This window comes from Equus asinus, chromosome 13 (assembly GCF_041296235.1).
Source record: "Equus asinus isolate D_3611 breed Donkey chromosome 13, EquAss-T2T_v2, whole genome shotgun sequence".
Lineage (NCBI taxonomy): Eukaryota > Metazoa > Chordata > Mammalia > Perissodactyla > Equidae > Equus > Equus asinus.
This window is the reverse complement of record NC_091802.1, coordinates 17,412,051-17,428,219: the sequence shown is the minus strand read 5'-3', so window position 1 is coordinate 17,428,219 and position 16,169 is coordinate 17,412,051. Positions and strand designations below refer to the sequence as shown.

General features: G+C 54.9%; 1 protein-coding gene across 18 annotated transcripts in view; it reads left to right on the top strand.

Annotated features, from left to right (window-relative positions):
* The window catches only part of RPH3AL (rabphilin 3A like (without C2 domains)), a 142,589-nt gene that overhangs the window by 77,130 nt on the left and 49,290 nt on the right, over positions 1–16,169 (top strand). For 14 of the 18 annotated variants that reach the window (XM_044744521.2, XM_070482647.1, XM_070482636.1 and 11 more), the window contains one exon: positions 15,887–15,973. The exons of the other annotated variants lie outside the window; for them this stretch is intronic. In XM_044744521.2, coding sequence (XP_044600456.1) covers positions 15,887–15,973 — 87 coding nt within the window. The remainder of the gene's footprint in view (positions 1–15,886; positions 15,974–16,169) is intronic. 18 annotated transcript variants of the gene reach the window in all.

Here is a 16,169-nt window from a genome sequence, read left to right as displayed (position 1 = left end):
CCTCTCCACTAATGGCAGGTAGGGGTTTTCCCCGCCGCCTCAGGTATGTAACTCTGGAGCTTCCCTCTGGGCTTAGGTGTAATCGCGAGGGGCTTAGGTAGGGCTCTGGTCACCTTTTTCCACCATCACTCCTCTGGTGTGCTCTCCCTCCTGCCCTTGGTGTGTGGCGATGTTCTGGGGGCATCCGCTGGAAGAAAGCCGCTTGCAGGTACTAGGCTGTTCGGGGGTCGGAGTAGGAGAGTTTTCACCTATCTCCACCTCCTCCCGGAGGGAAGTCCTTCCACCTTCCGATGTACAGCAGCGTGGGTCTCTCAGGCGTCCTGGGATGCTATATGGATATCCTTTGTTAAGCGATGAATGTCCAATTAGTTGTAGATTCGAAGGGGGAGAGACAAAGAAGACTACTCAGGCTGCCATCTTGGATCTTCCCCCCTAGAATGTTTTTTACATTTGTAAATGGTTGAAAAACTCCAAAGAAGATTAATATCTTGTGACATATTCAGATTATATGAAATTTGAATTTCAGTGTCCATAAAGTTCTGTTGGAACAAGCCACGCCCACCATTTACATATCCTCTCTGGCTGCTTTGGCACAGCCTGCAATGAGAGGGTTGAGTAGTTGCAACAGAGAGCCTGAAATATTTGCTTCCTGGCCCTTTACCAAAAAAGCATGCCCACCCTTGTCCAAGCCCATTAGCCCCCACTCTGGGGGCCAGGCTGGTGACTTCCTGCCCCTCCCTGCTCTGTGTTGGTGGGGGCCAGGTGGGTGGGGCCAGGGTTGGTTACTTGGGCCCCAAAGTATTCAAGAATTTATCAAGATAGCTTCCCTTTCTTTTCTTTTTTTTTTTTTTTTTGTGAGGAAGATTAGCCCTGAGCTAACTACTGCCAATCCTCCTCTTTTTGCTGAGGAAGGCTGGCCCTGAGCTAACATCTGTGCCCATCTTCCTCTGCGTTATATGTGGGACGCCTACCACAACATGGCTTGCCAAGTGGTGCCATGTCCGCACCCAGGATCCGAACCAGCGAACCCTGGGCTGCCGAGAAGCAGAACGTGCGCACTTAACCGCTGCGCCACCAGGCTGACTCCTCCCTTTATTTTCTGACCGGTTTTCTTTTCCTGGGTTTTAAAAAGTGGTTTTCACTATTGCCTGGAGGTTAAGAGCCCTGGATTCGGGCCACCTGGGGTCTCCTCCTGGCTTGGGCAAGTTGCCTCGCCTCTCTGCTCAGTTTCTCACCTGGAAATTGGGAATAATAACAGGAGCTTCCTCATCAGGTGGTGTGAGGGTTGAAATGAGTGAAGTACATGGCGGGCAGGTGGGCAAAAAGGCAGTGATTATACCCATTTTCCAGGTGGAGAAACTGAGGCTGAGAGAGATGATTTGCACCTGGTGGCACAGCCAGGGCCTTGCAGATACGCCTACAGCCCAGTTCAGAACTTTACCCTATACCCTTTGGGAAGTAAAGAGAGCTGAAGACATGTAGGACACCCCCAAAAGAAGGTGATGTCCGGTGCCAGCTTGCCAATGGGGTGCCAAGGCCGTTGACTAAGTGTCCCCAACACTGGGGAAGGGATCCTAGCCCTTAGAGCTAACCATCCATAGTAGAGGATGGTGCCCAGCCCAGGGCATCCCTCAGGCAGACCCCCCCCACAGGGGGGAATGGAACCTGGCCTTGGTTTTTCACACCCCCAAGGTGGCTGGGCAGTGGCTGGACACGTATGGGGGTCTGCAGGGGTTTATGGTTGTTGAGTCATGGACCAGAGTCACTGTGAGGGCAGCTCCCCATAGTTGAGTGGGCAAAAGCTTCTGTAGGCTTGGGTGGGGGTGTGGGGATACAGGTCAGACTTCTTCCGCTCCCCCTCAGGCCCCTTGCCGCCGGAGCTCAGTGGCTCTTTTCCCGGGTCTGGTCAGTGTAGCTTTGAGAGAAAGCCGGCAGCAGGAAGCAGCGTTGGCAAATCTGTTGAGCAGCTGTTACTGGGAACGGTAATTTTGTGCAGCCTCTTGTCCTCTGTTGTGGTAAATAACAGATAATGACATTTCCAGTCCGTGGTGTGGACGGGCCCCGCACATGCTCCCTCACCTCGCCGGCTGCGCCCTGCCAGCTGCCACACTTCCGAGGGCCTGCGATTCTTCATCGCTCTCAAATTGCCCCTGTTTTTCCTTCTGCAGCGTTGCCCGCACGGCTGTTTGCTGTTCACTGACCTTAATTCAAGGTGGATTTCTCCTGTCCTTCTCTTCCCCCGTGGGAGGGCACCAGGGCGCCGCTCCTGCTGATGGCGGAGCTGGGGGGTGCCCACCCCCTGAGGCTCCCTTTAGCCTGGACCTCCAAACCAAGAAAGAATCAGGCCTTCCCAGAGGTGGCTTGGGGCTGTTCAGCTCTCTCCCTTCCCATCTCTTTCCTCCCCCTTGTCACCCCGCCTTCTATGGGAAGGATGACTCTCCCAGGTTACAGGTGGAGAAACTGAGACTGAGAGGGGTGATGATCTGCCAGGCCTTCCAGAGACCCCTCTGCCCAGGAACCACGCCCGCCTTGCTGAGTTTTCAGGCACACCAGGAGTGTAGTTTGGCCCTCCAGGGAGTGAGGCATGAGCACCAGGTGCCACTGCAGGACCTCCCCACCAGGCTCCCGGCTGCCTGTGGTGGAGTCTCATTCGCTTTCCAGCTCATTCTCTGCTCCTCCGCTTGTTCATCTTGCTCAACTGTGCTCTGATCAATTGCTCTGCCCTCCCCCCAGAGTCTTCAGTGGCTCTCTCCTGCCTGCAGAATCAAGTTTGACTGCCTCCACGTGGTGTCCAGGGCCCTTAGTCTGTCCCCTAGGCACAAGCTGCTGACTTTAGCAGCATAAATGAAATACCCAGGCTGGGCGTTCTGAGGCCGGAGGGTCGGGCCTGACTATCCCTGGCCCAGACCCGTCACCGCTGTCCTGGAGTTCTGCTGCACGTCACCAGGGTCCCTAATTGATCGTTAGTGCTGCTGCTCCTGGAATGTTAAGAAGCCCTAGGGTGTTTGTCTAGTCTGCTATACTTTTCAAATAAAAAATCAGTTCCTACGACAGGTATTTACTGGCTTCAAGGATATTGACTGTATTGCAGGCGCTGGAGGGGGCCCGGAGAAGGGAGAGGGTATTTTCACATGGACTGACTTTTTGAGAGCTACGATGATCCTGGAAAGTCAGAGGAGGCAGTGCTGACCCCTGGGACCCGAGGGGCTGCGATGTCCCATGCTGTGTTGGTGGAGGCAGAGCTGGGGAATGTGAGGGGTCTGCTGACTTTGCCCAGGGCGTCTGTGCTCACTTGTCTTCTGGTAGACCCTAGACTGGCCTTCTCTAATCTGCCCAAGCCTTCCCCACCTCTCCCTCCCTTCTCTGTGGCCCAGCACCTCGAGTTTGTTGGGTGGCTGTCTGTGCATTCAGCTTCAGGCCCCATGGTTGTGCTCTGGGTCCCCTCCTGCCTCCCCCAGGTCCTGGCCTCTGTGGTGACCCCTCCCCCTTCCATGCTCTCCCCCTCCACCAGCTCCATCCCTCAGAATAGAGATGCTCAAGTCTCCTTCAGCCTAAGCACGCATTCATTGAGCACCCACAGTGTGCAGAGCACCAGTCCGGGTTCTGCAGCTACCTCGGGGTCAGGCAAAGCTTCAGCCTTCCTCAAGCGCTCGTTCTGAGGGCCGAAATCGACAGTAGACGACACACAGGTCAGTGTTGAAAGTCCACTGATCTCCAGGGCCTCTCCACTCGCATTGCGTTCTCAGGCTTCAGCCAATGCTGTGCACCAGCCCGCCTTCTCTGTCTGCCGCCTGGCCTCCCTGCCAAGCTCTGGACCTATGTGTCACCTGCGCTGGACAGCTCTTCCGACAGGCTTCACTCACACCGCAGACGTCAGTGTGTCCCAAGCCGGATATTTCTCCTGCCCCTCGTCCCCACTCTGTTGACGTCACAAGTGTCCATCCAGGTGGCCGGCAGGCAGCCTCAGGACAACCCAGAGTCCCTTCTTTTCCTCACCTCCCATACCCGGGTAGGAGTTGGAATTCCATAGGCATCTGGGAATGTTCTGGAAAAAGAGCCTCTGCTGAGAATGTGGAGGACCAATTGACCAGGAGAGAGTGACTGAATCTATATTCTCAGCAAAGGTGCTTTTTCTGAAACCCAGATCTGATCATGTCCCTCCCCTCCTTACAAGCACCGTAGGCCTCCAGCTGTCTGTGGACTCCCAACCCCACGGCACCTTGTACTTGTCACTCAGCCCTCCCTCCCTCCCTTCCTAGCCAACTGCATGCCAGGCGCCTGCTAAATTGGTAATTGCTAAATCTAGAGAGGGCGCAGTCACAGGAGAGGCAATTTCAATATGATGCGATCAGCGCTCCTCTAGACGTGTCAACTCCCTGTGGGAACACACGGGAGGGAGTAACTAGTGCTTCCCCAGGAGGGGAAATCAAGGGAGGGGTCATGGAGGAGGAGACATTGGAGTTGTTCCTGAAGGATGCGTAGAAGTTCGTTCGCTGTGAGGCATGGCCTGGGCAACTCATGGAGGCGTGGAGGCACCCAGAGTGTGGGGAGCAGACAGTGAGGCCTGGGGGTGGGCACAGTGGGCTTGGCGAGACTGGAGAGTCAGGTGGGGGCAAGGAGGAAGGCTCTCACATGAGTGTGCATCCGTTTTTTGCCTCTGCCCTGCAGCCTGTGAGCCTCGCCGTGCTCTCCGCCTAGTCCAGGGCCTGGGAGAACCAAGGCCTCGGGAAGCTGAATGCTCTTGACGTCACTGGCCCCGACCTGCAGCTGCCCAGCCAATTCTAGGGGAAGAGGTGCTGGAGGTTAACCGAGGCCCTGGCTCACCTTCCCATGGAGATTTCAAGCTTTCCAAAGCGGGGCTCTGACTTGGGTGTCTGGGCTCCGGCCCACAGACTGCTCACTTGTCCTAGAACAGCGTGTGGCAGCCCCCGAGAGCCAGCTCCCCTGCAGCCATTAGCTCTGGGGCTGCTGAGAGGGGCAGGGCATTTTCAGGACGCTGGACTTGAGGACAGAAAGCCGAATGATGCAGCCTCTTCCTCGGCTGTGGCTCTGAGAACCAGGCTCCTTTAACAGGGCCTGGGCCTGGTGACTCCCAGGTGGCAGGCACGCCTCTGGGTGAGAAACTGTCTGCAGGAGGTCTCGGCCCAGGGCTTCCGGAAAACAGAGGTTGGTTATGCAACCAGAGCTGAGCTCAGGGAGGCGGGAGCTGGCTTTGTCTGGGGCTTTTGAGTCCCTGTGCTCGTGTTCTTGGCAATGGCCAACGTCTGTCTTGGAAAGTGGGCTGCCATTTATCTTTAGGCCACCGCTGCCCATAGGACGACTCTGTCCGCTTGCTCTCTCAGTGACGTCTGTTTCCTGGGCCCCATCAGCATCCTTCTCAATAAGTGCAGAGGTCACAGCATGGGTGAAAGGCCAGATGGAGAACAGGACCCCAGTCTAGCCGTCCACTGACTACCCTTATGTGACCCCAGACAAATCGCTTAAGCTGTCTGCCCAGTCCCGTCCTTGTTAAGTGAATAATCTGTGTAAAGTATTCATGCCGCCCCCACACACAGTACGTGTTATATAAACTCTTACTTTTATTGTTATGGACCTGCGTCTGCATCCTGGCTCTGCCACCTCCTCGTTAACATGAATGTAGCCAAGCCACCCAGCATCCCTGGGCCTTTCGTTCCTCATCCACAATGTTCAGATCATAAAACCTCCCTCACAGGGCCGTTGTGAACGTAAGTGAGATTAAATGTGATCATGTTAATGTGTGTGGAGCGCGGAGCTTGAGCCAGGCATGGAATAAGTGCTCAATAAATGGTGGCTATTATCCTTATTATGAGTTGTAACTCTAAGTGACCACACGGCAGGGAGGAAGATGGATGGAAGCCTGCTTCCTCCACCACCTGGGTCTCCCCTGCCCTGGCTCCCTCCCGGCCAGAGTGGAGTTGGAGAGCTGCAGGCTGCTGTGTGACATGGTGTTCCCGGGGACCACTGGCCCAAGTGTCATCCACCTGTGATTTGGATGGAGCCGTGTGGACCCGCGGCTGGGAGTCTGGAGGACGTGACGCGCTCAGACCCCGTCAGTTCCAGGAGCCCAGGCTGGCGGGCGGGGTGCAGAAGCAAAGGGTTTCTTCCTTTAGGGCTGTTGAGGCCTCCAGGGGTCTTGTCCCAGGACTTGTCGGAGCCAGGCAGGGTGAAGCCAGCTGTGTTCAGAGCTTCAGAGACCTCGATGAGGGTCAGGGAGCCCTGCGTGTGGTGGAACTCCATCTACCATCGATTCTCCCGCCCTTGGCAGGTGGGCTCAGGGACAGGGCTGGGGCCGGACATGCACACCAGGCCGGGGGGTTTTAGGAGGGTTGTATTCGAGAACCCCTGATAGAACTGTCCTCAGAGGAGTGGCAGGTTCTGACGCACATTGAATTCTAGTCCTCATGCACCCCTGGGGAGAGTCAGTGCTATCACTTGTCCCCACACAAGGCCCCATGAGACCGCAAAGGTCCCCTTAGGTGTCTGAGAGGACAGGTGTGGGGTTCCCACACGGCCTCCTGACCGGGAGCTGGTGGGCCTCCTCGCTCTCCGTCAGGACTCAGAGCAGCATCGTTTGGCCATTCAAAACCCAGGTTCCCTTTGGGTAAGCGTGGAAACCTCCCACGTCCTTTTTTAACGCTATTTGAAATTTCAAAATAATCTGTTTGAAAAAAGTGAATATAATGTTGATGTGCTTTTCCCACTGCATGTGTCCTCCTCAAGCCCCCAGAGGAGAAGGACCCCAGATGGAGTCATGGACTGGTGGCCACAGTGGGATGTTCACGGAAACACGCATGTCAAGGGCACACCCCAGCCCCTGGGGTCAACGTCCGGCCCTTCTCAGATGGGGCGTCTGTCCCTAGCTGCCTTCTGCAACCCTTCATCCCTTCTGTGTTTTTGAGCATCAACCCTTCTGCTCATGTGTTTCCCTGTCAGCATTCTTCAGTCCTAGTTGGACTGAATGCTCTGTCCACGCGGCAGCCTTGCTGTGTCTCTTCCTCCCGGGGGGCTGCATGGTGGGCACTGCTTGACACCTCCCACTGCACACAGACCTGGCACCCCCGTGCCCTCCACAGGTGCCTGTGGAATGAAGACTGAGTTCCCTGAGACCCAGGGCTGTGTCTCACGTGGCCCCTCTTTGATCGTACATTATTAGATCTCCTGGTTCTTTAAAACCTTCCTCTCAGCTTCAGATTGGATAACCTCCATTCACCCCTTCTCCAAGCTCTTGTCTGAAACCGTGGCTGCCTCCGCTCAAGTTCCTGTCACCCACACTGCACGCCCCTCGGGCCCTTAGAGACAGCTCAAACCTCTTTTGTTTCCCGTGTTCACCTGGAAAAGAGGCAAAAACGGGCACGCAGTCTCTGGTCTGAGAGGGGATGCCGAGGGTAACCAGGATCACAAAGAGGGAACAGGCGCTGGCGGGCACAGGTGAAGGGGGCAGGTGGAGTGGCAGTCTCCCCACTCCCAGCCAGCCTGGAGGCTCCATCCAGCCTGAAGTGCCCCATTCCCCGTCAGACACACCCAGTGCGGCACGAACACAGCGATCAGCCAGAGCCACATCTGAGGCGTGATTTCTCATTATGCGCCTGTGAATGTTAATAATCAAGAGCTGCTCCTGCTGCCTCCTTAACCCCCCTCTCCGCTCAGGACGGTGCTGACTGTGATGAGTGGCAGGCGGAGGGAGGAGGGGTTTTGGAAGCCAATCCTGAAACCTGCAGCGCTTCCTTTTGACTGGGAGAGGTGGCTGGGGTCTGCCCAGGCCTGGCATTTGCAGGTGGTCCCCCATGCAGCATCAGTGGCTCGTTGGAGGGGAGGGACCCCACCCTGCATAGGTAACACACCTGCCACCGCAGCCAGGATGGAGGGAGGCTGGCGTCTCCCTGGCAAAGCATTAGCGTGGGAAGCACAGAGAGACTTGTCTTCCTTCTGAAATTCTTCTCTGGTCGCCTCCTGGCTGCTGTCTCAGACCAGGCAGCAGGTGGCTGGCATTCCTAAGGCTGTGTGTCTTTGGGCCCTGGTGACTCAATATTGCAGGGGTCAGGGCTAAGGGCAGTGGCTCAGTCCCACTGGCCCCAAGGTTGTGTCTTAATGAATAGAAGGAGGGGCCTGGCTGTGCCCTCTCCCACTTGAGGCTTGACCTATCCTGTAATGTTGGAGGAGGGGCTGGGGCCCGGGGGACCAGCCCTGCCTTCACTTGGTGTGAAGGCTTAGATAAGTCTCCTGTCTGGGCAGCCACCTGGGGCTCCAACAGCATGGAGTTCACATGCCAGCCCCCCGTGGTCAAGGTGCCTGACCTCAGGCCTCAGATCCCTTGTTTGTAGAACATGGACAGTCACACCTACCTCCTAGGGTGGTTATGAAAATTAAATGAGATTCTACAGAAAACACCTAGCCTGGTGCTTGGTGTAGCATAAGTACTTGATAAAGTATATAAATATTTATAATAGGTAATCAATATCTGAACTATTTAAAGTCATTTGGCAGCAGGACCTGGGTTTCAAATACTGAATCTCTGGCACCAGGGCCATTTCTAGCTCCTGCGCTCCTGGCCCACCAGGACTGGTGAGGCACCTCCAAGCCTGGCTGATGATGTCTCCGGGTCTGAGCAGAACTGAGCCTGTGATCGGGGTGGGGGGGGGGGTGGTCAGTGACCCACTGACACCATCTGGGGAGGGCATGGGGGCAGGGCTGACTATCTACCTTTGAGCCACAGTCAACCAATAAGTCCTGTCTGGCGCCTATCTGCGCATATGCTTTTAGCTTCTTTAATCCACCCTGACCCGCAAAAATCCAGATCTGATCCAAAAATGAAGTTGGGGCAAGTGATTTCCCAAAACATTTAGCATAGGTTTCCTGAAAATAGGAATTCTGCTTATCTGTTTAAAATAGATTTCAACTTAGCACAGTTTGATTTACATTTTGGCCAATATCCTCCCAGATATTTTTCTGTGCATGTATCGACTTCCGAATAGGTACAGGCACATATACATATTCATATGGTAGAGAATCACACTACGCATACTGTTTACAACATGCCTTCTTGACTTAATTTATTGTGAATATTGCTCCGTTTCAGTACATAGACAGCTTCATCGTGATTGTTTTCACTTTTTCTGCTTACGTCATCATCACTTTTATCGCTGCATAGCTTTCCCCACAGCACAGTTGGATTTTTCCAACTGTTGAAGATTCCATCTGTAGCATCGGGCACACATTGACATGAAATGCACGCTTGTGGGCTCACTTCTTCACGTGGCTTCATGTGTGTGCTGCGATCACTTGTGTGTTGCCGTTTCTTCCTCTGCTTTGTTGGGCTGGCAGACGACCACTCTGTGAACGTCCCTTTACAGCATTGCTCCTAATGAGAGGCCGTCCCACCTGCAGACTTCCGTTCCTTGGAACTCTTGAGCAAGTCCGTTCCACGTGAGTTTTGCTGGTCCGATGGGCCACTCGTTGAGGACAGAGGGTTGAGCCCTGTTCGTCCTCATCATTCCTAGAACAGTGCTTTACATCCGCTCTCTAGTAGATGTTTGCTGAATTGAAGCACCAAATATTTTCAAATTAACCGTCTTCAATAATCATTTCTGCAGTGCAGCGTACGTCTTCCTCGCCTCCTTGTATAGAACGTTTGAGCACAATTTCATCTTTTTGTGGTTGACTGAGCATCATAAACATGGCTTTCTGTGTGATGGATGATAATAGCTCGAAGCCCTCAGGGCCTGTCAAGGGCTGTGTAGCTCTTTCGCGGTTCCCAACACTCTCAGACCGCTGTTCCTGTGAGGGGGTGGTGTCCGCATGCTGAGCACTTGTCTCCCCCCCCACCCCTGGTGCCCCCCAACACTGGCACCGCACATCCGCCCTTCTTCTAATCGGGGGCAGCTTGCAAACCCCGCCATGGCGCTTCAGGGATCTGTGTGGGTCCGGGGTGCATGGTGCGGGTGGGAAGGCCTGGCTGGAGCACGGTGCCTGAGCTCTGCCGCATGTGGTCTCGCAGACCTTCTTGTCCTACTTTCTGACTCTGGCCTGCGGCAGGAGAAGGTGAAGGTGTTGGATAGAGTGTGCAGTAGTTCAGGAAGTCGAGGGGTAACCCGAAGTGGCCTGGATTTTTTTTCTTTTCTTTTTTTTTAATTTTTTTAATTTAGTTTTTTAATTTATTTTTTATGTTTTTTAAAGATTTCATTTTTTCCTTTTTCTCCCCAAAGCCCCCCGGTACATAGTTGTGTATTCTTCGTTGTGGGTCCTTCTAGTTGTGGCATGTGGGACGCTGCCTCAGCGTGGTCTGATGAGCAGTGCCATGTCCGCGCCCGGGATTCGAACCAACGAAACACTGGGCCGCCTGCAGCGGAGCGCACGAACTTAACCACTCGGCCACGGGGCCAGCCTCCAAAGTGGCCTGGATTTTGAGGACGTCAAGGAGGGCACCCACTTTGGAACAAGTCTGCACGCACAGGCGGCCTCCAGGATGCCCCATTGGGGAGGCAGGGAGGAGTGGTCATGTGGAGGGCAGGGTACACATCCCTGCCCCCACCCTTAGCAAAGGACCCTTGGTGTCGTTTCCTCCATAGCTGGGCTGTCCTGGATTCATGCCCCATACGCTGAGAGTGAGACCCACCCGGCCAGCAGTCCCACCACCCCTGGACACTCCACCCCATGTGCAGCTGTCCCTTGTCTGACCTCCATCACCCCGCCAGTCAGCATCATACCACTTGGAGGGGAGTGCACCCCGCCCCGTGCTGCTGAGGGAATGTTTCATGTTTCTGTGTGACTCCTCTCCCCAGCAGGTTTGCACATTCCAGAAGCGACTGTCTTGCCTTCTCAATTCTAATACTAAACATAGCTCCCTTTTGTTCATTCAGTTATTCCACAAGTATTCTTTGTGCCAGGGACTGGAAACAGGATGGTAAACAGAAACAGACATGTCCTCTGCCCTCAGGGAGCCAACAGTCTGGTAGGAAGTGACAGTAGTCACACAGCCACACGAATGAGGGCAAAACTGCAGCCCTGACAGTGGAGAAGAGGCAAGAGCCTGTTATGGGACCCCAGCCGGGTAAGAAGTCTAGGAAGCCGTCCTTGAGGAAGTGGTGCTTTTGCTGAGGTCTGAAGGATGCATAGTTTAATGAAGAACAACTGTGTCCAAGTGCATGCTAGGCAGAGGGAGCCGTACATGCCAAGGCCCTGTGGCAGGAGAAGCAGACTGAGGACCAGGGACTGAAGGCAGGCCAATGTGGCTGGGGCTCGGAGAATGGAAAGTGGAGCAGGGGGAGGGGTGCGAGCTGAGGCCGGCAAGGAGCTCAGGTCCAGCCTGAGCAGGCATCACACACCCTGTGAAAGGTGGGAAGGGGTCTTCATCAGAGAGCAACAGTAAGTCTCTGGAGGTTTCTAAGCTGGCAGAGATGGGAGAAATGACATGATTAGATTTGCGTCTTGAAGAGATCACTCTGACTGCTGTGCTGGGAGCCAACTGGAGGCTGGCCAAAGTGAGGATCGGGGGGGTCTGCTGGGAGGCCAGGGTGCAGGCCAGGCCCTGGACAGGGCAGCGTGGATGGGGGAGGGGGACGGAGGGCAGCTGACAGTTGGGGCGAAGCTTACAGTTCTTAGAGATGGATGATTTGGGTGGGAATGAGGGAGAGTGGGGATCGAGGAAGATTCTGGGTTTTGGCCTGGATGACTGATGGGTGCTGGCACCCTTCACCGGGACAGACATCTGGGAAAGGACTGTGGTTGTTGCCTGCTCTTTACCATGTGCCGTGCTAAGCGCTTTCATGAATCATCTCCCTTCATCCTCCCAACTGAGGCCCGAGTCTGCCTGTGGCCACATTTTACAGATGAGGAAATGAGGCTCAGAGAAGGTTAGTAACGAGTCCAAAGTTGCATCTAAATGGCATCCTCTGCGCTCTCCTTCCCCAAAGCCTATGACTCGTGGGCTATCCTCTGAGCTTTCCCCTGCTCCGTGTGTGTGCTAACCTGGGGTATACATTTGCAAAAGGAGTGCATGGAGTGACTGAGACAGGAGTGAGGAGAGAGCACATGCAGGCTGAGGGCCTGGAGCTTTGTCGCCTCTGCTCTGAGTCAAGCCAGGAAGCTAGACTTGGTCTGTTTAAGGCTCAGACACAGTTCCAGGCTGCAGGAGGCCTGAGGCAGCCAAGCCCGGGCAGCTAGCGCTCACTCAGGGCAATTCCGCTCAGTGGAAGCCCATCTCAGGCAGGGGAGCAGGCACCACCCCCAGGCCCCGGGGCTGTCTCTGACACGACCGTGCAGTGTTCCCTTTGCACCAAGTTGATGTTGTGCTGGCTCACACTCTCGCTGGCTTTTTAAAATACACCTGCTTAATTTTCTTTATGGGAACCTGTGAACAAAGACCAAGCCCATAAGGGGAAAAGGCTCATTATCTTCTCATTGATCCAAGATTTAATAGAGCAGCAATTATATATTATTTGAATGGGAGCGTGTTATCTTTTCGCTGCCGCAGATTCCCCTTCCGAAGATGCTGCAGGTGTGTAAAGGTGACCGAGGGATTGTGGGAACTGACCTTGGGTTTTCCACTAGTGATGGCTGGTAGCCTGCAAACAGGGCTATGCGTGGACCAGGGAGGGTGTCCCCTGTCACGCCACCCCCCGACCCCCAACAACATCCTGTGGTGCAAGGGAGGAGGGAGCGTTTGGGATATACTGCGTGTGGCTCTAGAGCACTTGAAATGTAGTTAGTGTGGCTGAGGGACTGAGTTTTTCATTTTATTTAATTTTAATTAATTTCAACTTAAATAGCCACACGTGGCTGGTGGCTGCCGCCTTAGACAGGGCAGGTCTAGAGGAGAATCACGCAGGGCTTCAGAACAGGGCACGAGGGGGTGTCACTAATGATAACGACTGGCATTTATGAAGCGCTTATAATATGCTGGTTGCCTTTCGTGTGTGTCTCAGTTAATCACCAGACAACCCTAGGGGAAATGAATATTATTATCCCATTTTGCAGATGGGAACATTTGAGGCTTAGCTAGGCATCGAGTAGCTTCCCAGGGGTCCCCCAGGCCTGCCTTTCTCCAAAGCCTGTGCCCCAACACCAAGCCACACTGCCTCTGAACAAGCTCGGAGCAGTGTTTCTGGAACATGAAGTCGGTGAGAGTGCAGGATGGCATGAGGTGGACAGCCCAGGAGGACTGGGGGCTCTCAGTGATTCCGGAGTTGAGGTAGCTGACCACATGCCCATTTCTAGGGTTCCCCATGTGCAGGAGCAGGGGCAGGGGCCCAGTCCTGGTCAGAGACTGCTGTGTCGCCCTCAAATCCGTATGTTGAAGCCCTGACTCCAATGTGATAGAATTTGGACGTGAGGCCATTGGGAGGTGATTAGGTTTAGGTGAGGCCATGAGGGTGTGGCCCCCAGGATGGAGTTGGCGACCTTATAAGAAGAGGAAGAGACCAGAGCTCTCTCCGCTGTGTGAGCAACAGCGCGAAGGCGGCCGTCTGTAAAGGGCGCTCACGGAGAACCCAACCGTGCTGACACCCTTGTCTGGACTTCCTGCCTCCAGAGCAGTGAGAAGTACATGTCTGGTGTTTCAGCCATCCAGTCTATGGCATTTTTGTTACAGCAGCCCGAGCTGACTAGACAGGGGCAGAGGCTGCCGGGAAGCCCCTGGGTGTTGGTGGGGAGGCCGCTGGGCCTGGGCTCCCTGCCTGTGGCTAGAAACCTCTCTCCTGTGCAGAGCAGCTGCCCTCCCTCTCGAGAGAGAGCGCAGAGGGCAGAGCCAGACTCCTCAGCCCAGGTCTTTGCTCCTAGAACCAGTGTCATGGAGCTGATGAGCACATGCCGGTTTCAGCCCCTTCCCCAGCAAAGCCTTGTCCCAGGGTCATCCCATGTCACCTTCTCTGCCCATTCATTTGAGAGCCATCAGTAACATCCCCAGGACACACACCAGCTCCCTGGAGAGCTGTGGGCACCAGCTTGGCACCTGGGCTGGGGAGGGTATTGGCCCGCTCTCCTGAGGTCTGGAAGAAGGGAGCCTCCCAAATCCTGATAGTCACTAACAGCTGTGCAACTTCAGCAGTCGTTTACATCTCTGAGCCTCAGTTTCTCCATCTGTGTAATGGAGATAACAGCCACCTCCTTCTTCCTTTATTGCAGGGTTGTGGTGCCTGGTGTGCACACGATTGCCCGATAAATTCCTCCTTCCTCCTCTGTACCCCCAGGAGGAGAGGCTGTGTGTGTTTCTTGAGCCTCATCTTATGGGCTTCTGGGGGACCCTGTCCTAAAGGTAGAAGGTGGAGGGTGAATGTTGGGAGGAGTAGAGAGGTGGCTCTAGTGGAGAAGGGAGAGTCTCCAGACCAGGTCAGGGGGACAGGCTGAGCCCCAGCCTGGCACAGATCCCAAACCCGGGCCTGGCACAGAAGTGGCCGGGCCCCTTCCCCCTTCTGAGGGACCATGGGAGCTCCAAGGGTGAGCAGCACAGCAGTGAGCAGCCTGGTCGGCACCCAGGGGACCCTCCCCAGACCTCCTGCACCGCCAAAGACCCCAAGCCTGGGCCCTTCATGAGAGCTGGGCCCCAAACATGACTGGGACGGACTTGCCTGCAGCCCAGGGAGACAGGAGCTTGGAGCAGATTACATTTTATTTGGAGAAATAGAAGAAAAGTGACATTTCTCGTACCTGAGTGTTGGATGGTAGCGAATGCACGTCCCTTATGAATGTGTCACAGTTCCCCTTCCGCCACAAGCTGGCTCCCCACCTCCCGCAGCGCTGGGCTTAGCCACCCAATCAGGCAGTGACGACATGCTCTGGGAAGCCAAGTTGGTGACATTTCCCTCTCCGCAGAGAGTGTGCTTCTTGCTCAGTTGGCAGCCTGCGGAAAAGGCCAAGCAACAGATCCAGCCTTCCCGTGGCGGGGGGCAGGAGAGAGCCCCCAGCCCTGCCGGGCCCGGGCGGCTTCCATGGGGCAGTGAGATTGTTTGCTGTGCTCTAGTTTTCTGAGGAAGATGCGCTGTCGCTGAACCAGACTCCAGGGGTTAGCAGGGAGGAGGTCTGAGCCCCACCAAGTTCCCCTCTGCCTCCCGGCCGTTTCATCTGGCCTTTCCCACCACAGTTCCAGGCTGCGTGTTCCAGGGAAGAAATATGGAGTTAGAAGTTACAAGCTTAAGCAGAGACTAGGTTCTGGCTACTTTTGTGTTTGGAAGAAATTATGTACTGGCTCTACAGTCAGACCTGAGTCAATTACTTGCTGTGTGAATTTGGGCAAATTCTCAAACTGTTCCGAGCCCCTGATTCCTCACCTGTAAAGTGGGCCTAAAGCTTACATAATAGCGTTCCTGGGATCGTTAAACGAAGAGGCTTGGCGTAAAGTAAGTGCTCAGGCTGTCCCTGCTATTTCTCACTGTATCATCTTCTCACCTTGCCGGGCACACACGTGAGTTTTTCGCGTGGTTGCATACAAACGTATGTTTTCTTTGTTGAATAACGTCATTTCCTGTCCCCATTTCCAGGGATCGGCAGAGGCTGCTGTGTTAAGGCCGTATCACATTCTGTTGTGTTTGCCTGGTTCTTCTGGAATTGGGCGTTTGGGTTGTTTCCAGTCCTTTGCTGTTGAAAATGATGCAGCTGTGACTATCAGCACGCTTCTTTTCTGATGTGATCCTAACAGGACGTAATCGTGGGGGTGAACTTATCTCATGGAGACCCACGGGTGCCACATCCCTTGTGTTCCAAAGCCAACTGCAGGTTGTAGGTGGTCTGTGCCCTTCGGGTTATCCACCCTCCTGGCCTGAAGCACAGCCACCCCTCGGAAGATGCGGAAGGCTCCCTTGGTTAGTTTTGCCAGCCCGTCAGCCGAGGAGGAAGTGGCTGAAGTGTTGACGTTCCCGTGTCCTCTCTCTTGTAGAAAGTCTGCACCAAATGTGGGATCGAGGCCTCCCCTGGCCAGAAGCGGCCCCTGTGGCTGTGTAAGATCTGCAGTGAGCAGAGAGAGGTAGGGTGCCAGGGCAACGGGGTGGGGGCGGGCTGGGGCGGGGTCTGGGTGCACTGGCATTTGGGGAAGTTCACGGTTGGTTGCCGGGAGGGGCTTCTCGGAGGCCAAGGAGGGCCTATGGGGTGGTCAGGGAGACGGGTGGGGAGGGGCAGCCTGCTGGCTTGCCCATTCCACAGTGCAGAGGTGGCAGTGGGCC